This window comes from Rattus rattus, chromosome 16 (genome assembly GCF_011064425.1).
Source record: "Rattus rattus isolate New Zealand chromosome 16, Rrattus_CSIRO_v1, whole genome shotgun sequence".
NCBI classification, from domain to species: Eukaryota; Metazoa; Chordata; class Mammalia; order Rodentia; family Muridae; genus Rattus; species Rattus rattus.
In genome coordinates this window covers 8,016,039-8,029,358 of record NC_046169.1, presented here as the reverse complement: position 1 = coordinate 8,029,358, position 13,320 = coordinate 8,016,039, and the positions used below count along the sequence as shown (strand labels likewise).

Genomic DNA, 13,320 nt, shown 5'->3' with positions numbered 1-13,320 from the left:
ACAAGGCTGGCCTAGAACTCACAGGGATCTGCTTGCCTTTGCCTCCTTAGTGCTAATATTAATGACATGTACCACCATGTTTGACCTGAGCACCAGTCTCTAGTTCCAACACCCTTCTCTGTCTTTTCCTGAAAGAGGAAATCATGTATAATCCTAACTAAATGTGACCTGCTCTAAAATAACCCTTCCATCACAAGACATTTCTGTTTTCCCAGAGAAGCCACTATACATGTCTTTTATAGGAGTTCTGCAACAGTTAATACACCAAAACTAGAAAGTTAGAAGCATAGAGTCATTAGCCAGGCATGGTACTGACAGTTTTTAATCCCAGCATTTGGGAAGCAGAGGCAGATCTCTGAGTTCAAGGCCAGCCTGGCCTACACAGCAAGTTTTTCTGAACAGCCAGAACTACACAGAGAGATCTTGTCTCAAAACAAAACAAAAACAATCAAGAACAAGAAACAAGAAGAAACGACTTTGGAGAGATTGTGTTTATTTTATCTTACAATTCCAGATTACAGTCCTCATTATAGGGATGTCAAGGGAGCAGGAACTTGAAGCAGCGGTCACATCATATCCAAAATCAAAAGCAGGGAAAAGTGAAGTAACATACACACACTTACTACTTATCTCGCTTTCTCCATTCTTATACAGTTCGTGACCCAAATCCACCCATAGTAGACTGGCTTTTGCTGCATCATGCCCAGAGGCCAACCTGACAGGGAGGGACTGTCTAACACTTTATTAAGATTCTTCCTAGGTGATCCTAAACTGTCAAGGTACATTTAAAACTAATCATTACTTTTCCTAAAAGAACACACTGTCCAATTGCCTTCTAACTATATATGTTTGGGGACAGTGAGATGGCTCAGTGGGTCAAGGTGCATGCCCCCCAAGCCCGATGGTCGGAGTTCTATTCTTGGGACCTATACATGGTGGAAGGAGAGAACTGACTCCACAAGTTGTCCTCTGACACACACTACATATAAAAATATTAAAATATTTACGTTTATACACATAGACTAATCCATCTTTTACCCTAAGGCAGAAAAACTCCTTTTTGTAGAGACTCATTAAAAAAGAAGGTATGGGAGTTGGGGATTTAGCTCAGTGGTAGAGCGTTTGCCTCGCAAGCGCAAGGCCCTGGGTTCGGTCCCCAGCTCCGAAAAAAAAAATAGGTATGGAAGTACCATAGAGGCAGGAGTGGGAGCCTGGAGTGGCCATGAGCGACCATAGAGATATACCTCCTTCTGGGACCTCCGAGCATCCTAGAGAGGAACCGGACACCGGCTCTTTCCATAGGGCACCTGCCTGACAGCATCCGCCACCTACTTCCGGTCCGCGCAAGCCCGGGCAGGTGCTGAGCGCGCAGTCAAGGCCGCGGCCGGGTCCGGGCAGGGCGGGGCTGGACGGAGCAGGCAGCAGGTCGGTGGGGCAGCAGCGGCCGCGAAGGTCGTTATCTCCTCGCACAGCCGTGATCTTAGGTAAGATCCATGCGGGGTCGGGCCAGGCAGGGGGCCTAACGTAGGGCGTCCACGAACTGCAGGAAGACCTTGACCCTGGGACTCTGAAAAGGGACGACAAGCGTTTTTAGACGCAGATGCAAGACAGCTATTGGAAGAATAGCCACGCGGCACCTTCTGTCTGCCAGAGGCCTGGAAGATCCACGAGGGCCTCTTGCTCCCAGAGCACCGGCAAACCGAGCTGGGCAATAGCTGGGACGTTCGAGAAAGCTCTATGCTGCAGAAAGATGAGTGTTGTAAATGGAAAAAAGGAGGAGTCGGTTTAACAGGCCGATAGAGAAATACAGAAATACCCAATAGAATATGTAGCATAAGGTCGTGGCCTGTTGCCAGCTAGTTGCTCTAATGAGCAGAGCCCCTTAGTGCTTTGGGCTTGGGGCCTGTTTTGCCTGACTGCCTGCCCCGGAAGTAAAACAAGACTCATTTTACAGTCTGCATTGCAGCCTCTTTTTCCTTAGGTGTAATGTTTGCTTCCCGCTTGTCATTCCTTCCCCCCTTTCTCTCTTCTCCCTTTACCTTTTTTTTCCTCTCCCTCTCTTCCAGTTTTGTCGTATCCAGGTTGGCTGGGAACTCATCATCCTCCTGCCTTGGGCGCCCAGGTTCTGGGATTACAGGCCACTGACGACACGCCTGTTAATCTTTCTTTTTTCGAGACAGGAATTCACTATGTAAAGCACGTTGACCTCAAACCCACAGATATCTCCTGCCAATTATTCCCAATTAAAGATGTGCACCAGTACACCCAACTTTTTCTTTCTTCCTTTTTTCGGATATATTTTTATTTTTATGGGATGAGTTGTTTTTTCCACTGCATGTATGTCAATGCCTGGTGCCTATAGAGTTCAGAGGAGGCGATAGATTTTTTTGGAACTGCGGTTACAGACAGTTGTGAGCCACCATGTGTGTGCTGGGCACTGAACCTGGGTCCTCTGCCAGAGCAGCAAGTGTTCTTAATGTCCGAGCTGCCTCTCCAGTTTCATCTTTCTTTTAAGACCTCCCATGTTTTGGGAGGGAGACAGCTATAGCCGCGTGCATATTCTCTCTGTCTCATCTTTTACTTATTCTCTGACATTTTTGTACACACATATATGTCTTGAGTATGTCTACCCTAACTCCCCTCTTCACCCCTTCAATTTCATGACCTCTTCTGTTTTCTTGGTATGAGGACTGATTTTACTGGCTTAATCCTGTGCAGGTCGTGTGTAGATGACCATGGCTGCAGTAAGTTCACAAGCGCAATGGCTGTGTCACGACCAGAAGACAGCATTTCACAGTACTCTTCCCCATCTTCTGACTTTTAGGTTCTTTCTGTCCCCCTTTCCAGTATGTTTCCTGAGCCTTGGCTGTGTGTGGTGTTGACACAGATGCTCCATTTAGACCCGAGCACTCAACAGTCACTTATTCTCAGTGTTTCGACCGGTTGTGAGTTTCTCCATTACCTGGAGATAGACAGAGGCTTCCCCGGCCAAGGCAGAGAGCAGCACCAATCTATAAGTACAGACATGAATATTTAGAAGGTGGTTTGACACCATGTCTGTCTCATAATCTCCCTGGCTATGGGCCTTTGAGCAGGTTTACAGTACCAGGCATGAATTCCCTCCTGTGGAGCAGTCCACAAGTCCACAAGGCAGAAGCGGTTGGCTATTTCCATAACCTTCAGGTCCCCGTTGCACTAGTCCGCATGCCTTGTCTGTCAGGCCATTCATTACGGTAGCACGCAAGCGTCCCTGCTGGGAGGCTTTTCTCCTTCAGTGGCCTGAATAGCACCTTCCAGCACTATGAAAACCAGCTAACGTGGAAGAAAATTCCAGGTCAATTCCAGCTCGATTTTTCTGTGTCCAAATGTATTGTGTCTTCAGCAGGGTATGACTGTCTAGTTATGATGGGCAATCAAGAGCAGCGCAGTGGCCTGTGTGGCACAGTACTTAGTCTGAGCACAGTTATCACAGTCAGGTCTCTAGAGAATTTGTCAGTTTTAACCTTAGAAATCTGTCCTGATTTTGTCTGCTCTATGGTCACCACCCTGACTGACCTAAGCTCAAGTCAGTTGATAGGATTTTCATGATAGGTGTCAGAATTCTGAGAAGGTCACTGTGTAGACCCGGAACTAGATGGGCTGACCTTGTGTGCATCTTCTATTCTCAGACGGGTCACCCCTGTTGTCGTCCTCAGTCGTGCTGGACCTTGAAGATGCTGAAAGAGCGTCTGGAGATGGCCGAAGATCCTCAGCAGCAGATGGGTGCTCCAGTGGTCAAACTGGAGAAGGAGCTGCCGTGGGGCAGGGGAGGGGAGGACTCTAGCCCTGAGGCTTTTCGGCTGAGGTTTCGGCAGTTCCGCTACCAAGAGGCTGCTGGTCCCCAGGAAGCCCTCAGGGAGCTCCAAGAGCTGTGTCGGCGGTGGCTGAGGCCCGAGCTGCACACCAAAGAGCAGATCCTGGAGCTGCTGGTGCTGGAGCAGTTCCTCACCATCCTGCCCCGAGAGCTCTACACCTGGATCCGGGAACACAGCCCAGACAGTGGCAAGGCTCTGGTGGCCATGGTGGAGGAGCTGATGGGGAGCACGGAGGCCAAGGCGGTGGGTGAGAAGAGGGTGTCCAGGCCTTTCTTGGTTGGTGTGGGAATCATAGGTGAAGAGGTTAAGGAAGTGGTGGGAATAGATGAGACATGGGACCTGCTCCATTGTCCCCCCAGTCCCCAGAGGGCCTTTCCTGGGGAGCGGCTGCATTTTCCCAAGAAGATTCAGGGGTTGAGGAGATGGTTCAGTGGGTGAGCACTTGCCATGGGAGCCTGAGGCCCGGAGATTAGATCTCCAGGATCTATAGAGAGGGCACGTGAGATAGCGTGCATGTGGACTGGCGGTGGAGAAAGGAGAGCCCCCGGAAACTTGCAGGCCAGGGAGCTGGGCGTGCGCAGCAGTGATCTGCAAGAGTGTGTACCATCAGGTGGAAGGTGAGAACCCACACTGGAAGTTGTCCTCTGATCTCCTCACATGCTCGGTGCCACATGTGTCTGTACTCACAGGCACATGCATGTGCATGAACACACACACTCCCTCACACACATCATATCCACAAACTATTAAACAAAAGAAAGCCATCTAGGAAAGATGTCCACGGGCAGAAGAGCCCAATGTGGTGGTTTGGGCATCAGGGACTCCTGGTGAGCAGCAAGTCCAATGGAAGCAGTTGCGATTGTTTTCCAGGTCCACCGTAAACTCTGCAGGCCCTTGGCAGAGGCTAATGTGTGAGTGCTTCTGCCAGAGGCAACTGGGATTCGGGCATAACCCCAGACTGCCTGTCACTCTGGGATTCCTTACTTACCCTTCGGGACCTCCACTTTGGCAAAATCAGTTTGCAGAAAGGAGTTGAGGAGGACCAGAGTGGGATGTATTAAAGACATTTATAGGGTTGGGGAGCTGGTGCAGTGATGAAAGAGATGACCACTGGAGTTTGGTTTCCTAGCCTCCATGTACACACTGGTGTGTGTGGTGAACCTGTAGTCCCAGCACTTGGGAGGTGGAGTTGGCATCCGCTGAGGGAGCTGGCTGCATAGCCTGGTGAAGTCAGCAAGCAGGAAATGACTCGACAGGCCTTGTCTGAATATATAGGGTGCAGATTGATGGGGAAAGGCAGAGTTCACCCTCTGTGCTCAACATGTTCATACATGCGCACTCACACTGACATGAACATGCATTCTGCATGCATAGGTACCACACAAACGTACAAAAAAAGGCATTCTAAATAATTTTTTTTTTAAGCTAGACAGTGGTGGCACATGCCTTTATTCTCAGCACTCAGGAGGCAAAGGCAGACAGATCTCTTGAGTTTGAGGCCAGCCTGGTCTACAGAGTGAGTTCTGGGACAGCCAGGGCTACACAGAAATCTTGTCCCTAACAAAGAAAAAAAAATCTTTAATTTTTTAAAAAATTTTCTGTGTATGGGTGTTTTGCCTGTATGAGGTCTGTGCATCATGTTTATACAGTGCCTCTGGAGTCCAGATCCCTTGGAACTGGAGTTATAGGTAGTTGTTAACTGCCATCTGGGTGCTGGGAATTGAACCAGGGTCCTTTGAAAGAGCAACCACTGAACTCTCTCTCTAGCTCTTAAGTTCATATCTTTCTTTGTTTGCTGGTTTTTGAGCACAGTTTCTTTGTGTAGCCGGGGCTGTTCTGGAAGTTACTTTGTAGACCAGGCTAGCCTCAAACTCAGAGTCTCTGCCTTCTGAGTGCTGGGATTAAACCTGGCTTAAATAACTATCTAAGGCCAGGGGTTGGGGCCAGGGCACAGGGTGGGTGGGGGGAGGAGGAGAGGTTTGGGCTCACATTAGGGCCATAGTTTGTTGGGGAAGTGTGGTGTCAGGGGATGAGACAGTTGGCCACACTACATCCACCTTCAAGAAGTAGTGGCGAACGCTGGTGCTCAGCTCACTTCCACCTTTTTGTTTTAAAGGTTATAACCTTTTGATGTATGTGTGTGTGCGTGTATGTTTGTGTGTGTATCTGTGTGTGTGTGTCTGTGTGTGTGTCTGTGTGTGTATGTGTGTGTGTGTGTGTGTGTGTGTGTGTGTGTGTGTGTGTGTGTGTGTGTGTGTGTGTGTGTGTGTGTGTGTGTGTGTGTATGTGCGTGGTGTGTGTGTATGTGTGTGTGGTGTGTGTGTGCGCGTGCGCGCGTGTTAACACATACAGATACATTCGGATGTCCACAGAGGCCTGGGACTAGAGCTATGTGTAGTGGTTGTGAGCCAGACTTAGGTCTTCTGCATAAAGGGTAGCTGCTGAGCCCTCTCCCCAGTCCCTCCCTCCGTTTATTCAGTGTAGGATCTCAGCTCATTGGATGGAGCCATCCACATTTAGGGTGGGTCCTCCCATTTCAGTTAGCCAGATGTAGACACACATTCCCTAGAGGTTTGTTTCCTAGGTGATTCTAGATGCTGTCAAGTTGATGAGAGAGGAGTGGGCAGGGCCCTTTTTCTATGAGACTGGCTGCAAACTCCCCCGGTTTCTCATTAGCTAGTTCACTCTGGCGTTTGTGGCTTTTATTTTGGGCGTCTATAACTGTGAAGTTGATTTCCAACAGTGAGTCTTGTGCCTAGAGTTCTCAGCAGGACTCTGGGTACTGCTCACTGGACTTGGAGATGCCAAGGCAGGTAGAGGGTATGGTTGTCCATGACATGGACTGGTACAGGAGTTGCTCAGGGCCTTGCGAAGGGAGATCTTAGCTTTCTCCCTGTGGAAGAGGTCAGCAGCTTTTCCTTCTTCCACTGTGTGGGTGCTGGGAGTTGAACTCAGGACCTCTGGAAGAGCAGTCAGTGCTCTTAGCCATCTCTCCAGCCCTTTCTATCCTGTTTTTGGAGATGGGGTCTACTATTGTAGTCCTGGCTGGCCTGGCAGGCTAGTCTTGAACTCCGAAAGATCCTCCTACCTCTACTGATTGCTAGGATTATAGGCTTGGACCACCATGGTGGGGTTCTGTGGCACTGGGATGGAACCTCGGGCTCCAGGGCTTCATGCATGCTAGGCTAGAACTCTACCAGCTGAGCCCCACTCCCAGCCTTGCTTTCTTTTTCAGCTTTAATTCAACTCTTTTTTTAACAGCCTCCAGCAGGTCTCCTTCTAATTGGTATGGGGATTCATTCTTCTTAGGTTCCATGCCATGCCCAGGGAGAACAGCTGGTCACAGCCCTGGGCGGAGGATCTTGGCAATCAGGCATCCACTTGGGGCCAGTAGAAGTCAAGCCTGAGTGGGGGATCCCTCAGGGTGAAGGAGTTCAGAGCTTAGGCCCAAGCACCGCAGAACAGCTGAGCCAGGGCCCTGGAGATGGGACACAGGCCTTCCAGGAGCAAGGTAAGACTCAGATAATTTCTGAGGATGGAGGGCCCCTCCCACCCCCTCCCACCCACAGTTCCTTCAGAAACTCAGTGCTGGTCTAAGTAGTTATGAGCAAGATAGAATTCTGAGTTTTCCAAGCTATCTCCCCTACCCCAGTAGAAGGCAGATGAAGTGTTTTTTTTAACACCTTGACCAGTTTTACAGGGTACATGTAGAATCGTGTTCTCCTGTCATTTCTTCTCCCTCCTTCTCCCTCCTTACACCCTTCTAGAACCACTGGGCGCTATGCTGATGATATGGGAGAGGTGTCAAATATTAAGTGGGGAAACAAACCTCACCCACCCGAGAGAAAGCTGTCCTCACGAGGGACTCAGGAGTGTGCCTAACTCTGAGGGGACAGGGCTGGGACAGTCTCAGCCAGCACAGGCAGAACTGGCTGTGGGTCATTGTGGTACTGAGGTAATTCTCTGTGATCTGAGGTTGTGTGTGTTGGGTGGGTGGCGTTGAGCTGGCAGACGACAGCCCTGACCCCTCAGTGTGTTTTGTTTCTGCTCAGCATTGCCCATTCTTCACGTGGGCTCAGGGCTTCCCACTGTGAGTGCCAGAGACCAAGAGATTGCGGCTGGGTTCCTTGCAGCCACGTCCCAGGTGAGCCGACACACCTGTCTTGTGGGTTTTATTTGTTCATTCTGGCGTGCGTGTGTTCCGAGGGGACAGAGGGCAGCTTTGTGGGCTTGTTTCTCTGCTTCTACCTTCATGTGTGTTCTGGGGAGCAGAGCCTAGGTCATCAGGCTTTAAACAGCCTTAAGGTGGGGCTTGAGGGGATACACAGAGGTGGCTCAAGCTTGAGGAGGGAGTGCAGGTGACATTTGTATGCTGAGGTGGTGGGGGCGAGCAGAGCCATGGCCACATGATCTGAGCACGTCAGTCACTGATAAAGCTGTTGGGAGATGGCAGTTCTGCTCCCAGCTCGTCCAGGGTCCAATTCCTTCTGTCTTTGCTCTGCCTGAGCCTCTCTTTGATGCTACTGGTAGACTACCCCACCTTTTTTTTTTTTTTTTTTAATGTATTTAGTGTATGTGTGGCAAGGGATGTACCACAGTGCTCTTGTAGAGATCTGAGACAGCTTGCGGGAGTTCTCTCCTTATACCATTTTATTTCTAGGGATTGAACTGAGGTCATGTGGCCTAGCAGCAACTAGTTTAGTTTAGTGCCTTAACCCACTGAGCCATTTTCCCAACCCTAGGAGTCTTAACTTTTTTCTTTTAATCTATTTTTACTTTTTATGTGTATGAATATTTTGCCTGCATGTATATATGTATGCGTACCACATGTTTGCCTGGTGCACTCAGTATCCAGAAGAGGGCATTGGATCCCCTGGAACTGGAGATATAGGTTGATATTAGCTGGTGTGTGTGTGTGTGTGTGCGTGCTTGCGTGAGCATGCACTGGGAACTGAACGTGGGTTCTCTACAAGAGTGGTGAGTGCTCTTAGTGGCTGAGCCATCTCTAGGTCCTAGGGCTCTTTCTTGATCTACAGCAATCTCCCGTTGTTTCAGGGTCTGGGGCCATTTAAAGACATGACTTTGGGTTTTCCTGAGGAGGAGTGGAGGCACGTAGCCCCAGCGCAGATTGACTGCTTTGGGGAATATGTGGACTCTCAGGACTGTGGCGCCCTTCCAGGTAAGACTTTGCTGGCCAGCGTGAGGAGGAGGTGTTGGGAGCTGCAGCTTAAGAGTCTTGTCTTAGCCATGGTGCTGCTGACAGAACAGGGTGGGGAGTGTGGAGTCTTGGAGACGCTGGCTTGATACATAGCTGGGCTAACAACAGGAAATAGGACGGAACAAGCAAACAGAAGGCAGTGACTGGCCGTGCCAAGGCAGGTTGTTGATGACAACACACTGGTTTTGTGCCCATGGCTGAAGGGCATGGAGGGCTGCAGAGAAAGGGAAGGAGGTGAAGAGGATTGTGGGTCTGATCCATCCACAGATGGTTACTGAACACCCCCTGCAGGCAGGCCCTAAGTGGCAGCTTTGGTTTGGTTTGGGATGGGGTGGGGGTGGAGGTGTGCTGGATGGGAGAGTGCAGTGTGTGGACAACTGTAGATGGAGGTAGTGATGACGGCAGTATAAAGAGAGTCCGCAGGGGGTGGTCTTCATGGAAATCCCTGAGTTAAGCTTGAGTACATGTGCTGTACACGTGTTCATGGATGCACATACCTGTGCTCATGCCCGGAGGACAGAGAGAAGGGTATTAGGTTGCTCCCTTTACCACTTGGCCTTATTCCTTTGAGGCAGGTCTCTTCCCTAAACCTGGAGCTTGAGTTTTTCAGTTAAGACAGACAGTCCTAGTGATCTTCCCTCTGCCACCCACAGTGCTGGTGTTACAGCCATTCCTGAGACCACACTGGGCTCGTTCTCTGTGTGTTGGGATCTGAACTCAGGTCCGCTGGGTGCATAAGTGCTCTTACTCACAGCCATCACAGCCATCTCTCCAGCCCCACTGACTTAGGTTTTGCAGGAAGAAAAAGTCTGAGTTAGCAGAACATTCAGTGGGAGGGTATTAAAGTCTGTCATGCAATTCAGTATCAGGACAGGGAGGTGGTAAGGAATAAAGAAAGGTCAGAGTTCAGGGCTCATGCAAGTGAAAGGTGTTGAGGTTGTTAACCAAAGGAAGAGACGAGGAGCCATAGATGGGACAGACTAGGAAGCTGGCTGTGGTTATACAGGCCACACTCAGGATTGCCTGAGTCTGAGGCCAGCCTGGTTTGCAAAGTGAGACTCCATTCCAGAACCAAACCAAACCACACCTCCCCGCCCCCCCACCGAGATAAAGGGATGCATTTGGAGACAAAGTCATAGGGCACCATGCTCCTTAGGTGGTCTCTGAGAGAGTTTTCAGACATGGTTTGATAGGAGGACCACAGTGTCACAGTGGGAGAGGGAGTCTTCAGGTCTGAGGTGGGGCAGCATTAAAAAAGCTGTAGATAGCATGACAGAGCCTGAGTATTAGTGAAGGGTAGGGTCTTTCAGTTCCTTTCAGATCCCCAGAAAGAAGTGAGCTTCTGGTTTTGAAGGTTTCGGGTGGTGGTGGTAAGTCCATACTGTGTCCCTAGCCTAACCTAGCGCAGTGTGGCCCCTGGCATGTAGGAAGCCCTAGGTGAGAGTTATAAAGGAGCTAGGCTTGCTCACATCTGCAAGTGGTAGAGAGTTAGGGGCTGGCTACAAGGTCAGACAGTGCTCCAGAGGCGTGGTTCTCAACTTGTGGATTGTAACCCTTTGGAATCACATATCAGATGTCCTGCATATCAGATATTTCCGTTAGGATTCATAACAGTAGCAAAATTACAGTTAGGAAGTAGCAATGAAATAATTGTATGGCTAGGGGTCGGCACACACTAGGAACTGGATTAAAGGGCACAGCATTAGGAAGGCTGAGAACTACCGTCCTAGAGCTGGCAGAGAAACAGGTACAGAGAGGCAGGCTGGGGCCTGGTCTCTGGGCATGGAGAGCAGCAGTGGAGGGTGTGATGGATGGAACGTCACCAGTGTTGACCTCCTTTGCCACACAGGTGCTGGGGGCAAGGAGAAGGAGGCTAAGCCCCAGCAGGAAGACCTGAAGAGAGCATTTGTTGGGTTGACTTCCGATGGGTTTGGAGAAGCCGCCATCCAGGTTCCTGTGCCAGGGGGCACCTGTGAGCAGGAGCCTGGGGGCTCTGGGACCAGTGTGCCTGGGCTTCCTGCTCCTCAGCCTGGTGTCCCCCTGCCTGAGGCCCTCAGCGCCCACAGTTCTTTCTGGAAGCCATTCCAGTGCCCTGAGTGTGGGAAAGGCTTCAGTCGGAGCTCCAACCTTGTCAGGCACCAGCGGACCCACGAGGAAGAGAAAGCCTTTGGCTGTGTGGAGTGCGGGAAAGGTTTCACCTTAAGGGAGTACCTCACCAAGCATCAGAGGACCCACCTGGGCAAGAGGCCCTACGTGTGCGGAGAGTGCTGGAAGACCTTCAGTCAGAGGCATCACCTGGAGGTGCACCAGCGCAGCCACACCGGGGAGAAGCCCTACAAGTGTGCAGACTGCTGGAAGGGCTTCAGCCGGAGGCAGCATTTGCTGGTGCACCGCAGGACGCACACCGGGGAGAAGCCCTACACCTGCGAGTGTGGCAAGAGCTTCAGCAGGAACGCCAACCTGGCCGTGCACCGGCGCGCGCACACAGGGGAGAAGCCCTACGGCTGCCAGGTGTGCGGCAAGCGCTTCAGCAAGGGGGAGCGACTGGTGCGGCACCAGAGGATCCACACAGGCGAGAAGCCCTATCACTGCCCAGCCTGCGGCCGCAGCTTCAACCAGAGGTCCATCCTTAACCGTCATCAGAAGACCCAGCATCGCCAGGAGCCTCCGGTGCAGTGAGCCTACCAAGGGAGCAGCTCTGCCGTAGGAGCGACTGTGTTGCACCGAGGCTCTGGGCGGTGCCCAGTGAGGGACAGCAGGATGTGCTCACGTAGGAGGGCAGAGCCTGGCAAACGGGAGGCTTGCAGAGGCCCAGTTTCCCTCACCTATTAGAGGGGAACACTGTCCTGAGCTTCAGGCTTTTTATCTCCTATAGTGGGGATGGGAACCCACCTCCTGAGCAAATTTGGAGGAAAAGGGCAGAATTTTATTGCAAATAGGCAACTTGAAGCTCACTTTCTCTCTCTCTCTCTCTCTCTCTCCCTCTCTCGCTCTCTCTCTCTCTCTCTCTCTCTCTCTCTGTCTCCTCTCTCTCTCTCTCTCTCTCTCTCTCTCTCTCTCTCTCTCTCTCTCTCTCTCTTTTTCTTGAGATAAGGTCTCATATTCTCTAAACTGGTCTCAGACTACTTGTGTAGCTGAAGATGATCTTGAACTTCTGACCCTCCTGCCTCTACCTTTCCAGTCCTGGGACTGACTGCAGGAATGTGCTACCATGCCTGGTTTATGCTATGTTGGAGATGAAACCCAGAGTTTGTGCATGCTAGGTGGGGTACTCTACTGACTGAGGTGTGAGCCCAGCCTTGAAGCTCTTATTGTCAGAGAGCTCTGTCTTGCCTTTGAGATAATTAGCCCAGGCCTGCCCTCCCTCCAGCTGTCTTTCATTTACAAATATTTATTAAACATCTACTGTGCTCCTGGCTCTCAGAATGCCATGGGAATGGAACCAATGATAACATGGAGTGTGTGAACAAAGCTGGACCAGTGGCTTGTAAGTATCTATCCCAGAGCACGTGTTGTTTCAAGTGCCACATCAGAACCTTGGCACACTCGTGTGCCAGCCTGTCCCTGTGCGGGCCCTCACATACTCTTCACCTCAGGTGGGGACTTCGCTCATGCACCCTTGTTTATTTCGCTTTTTTGGCAGCCTTATTGTCATGAACTGGAACATTCTACTCTCATCTGTAAAGTCTTCCCATCTCATTATTCCTTGCACTAACCACAGCCGCTAGGAAATTAATATTTTGCTACTGATCACTGAATAAACGTGAACATATTTTAAGACAATTAGTAACTTTCCTGGAAATCCCTGGTGAATTAATCTGAAAGATAAACTATTAATGGCCCGTATCTGACAGAACTTTAGTATACGTACTACCTCTGAGAGAGTGAGGGTGTGTGGGTGGGCACAGGGTACTGGACGATGCCTAACTCATGCTAGGCGAGTTATAGTCCCAGCTTTCCCTCTTCCCCCACACAAAAGGTTTACTTTGAGTTGAGGTCTTGCTATGTTGCTCAGGCTGGCCTTGGAGCTGCTTTGTGGCCCACTCAAGCCTTGGACCCCTCTGCTCCATCCTCTGGAAGGCTGGAACCCCCATCTGCACCACTAGGCCTGGCAGGCCTTCATCCTGCAAGTGTTTACTGAGGTTCCGCAGTGTGCTAGGAGCGCTATAAGCCTAAGGCAGATGAACCAGTGACCCAAACGGGACTGTCCCTGAGCTCAGGGCTGGGAAGACAGCTCAGCGGTTAAGA

General features: G+C 50.7%; 1 protein-coding gene across 1 annotated transcript; it reads left to right on the top strand.

Moving 5' to 3' along the window:
• Positions 1 to 1,339: 1,339 nt before the first annotated feature.
• On the top strand, positions 1,340 to 12,055 carry Zscan25 (zinc finger and SCAN domain containing 25). Its single transcript, XM_032886950.1, has 6 exons — positions 1,340 to 1,484; positions 3,669 to 4,097; positions 7,164 to 7,365; positions 7,907 to 7,998; positions 8,910 to 9,033; positions 10,922 to 12,055. Exons 2-6 carry the CDS (start codon positions 3,714 to 3,716, stop codon positions 11,749 to 11,751), a joined length of 1,632 nt encoding a protein of 543 aa, XP_032742841.1. The 5' UTR covers positions 1,340 to 1,484; positions 3,669 to 3,713; the 3' UTR covers positions 11,752 to 12,055.
• Positions 12,056 to 13,320: the final 1,265 nt, after the last annotated feature.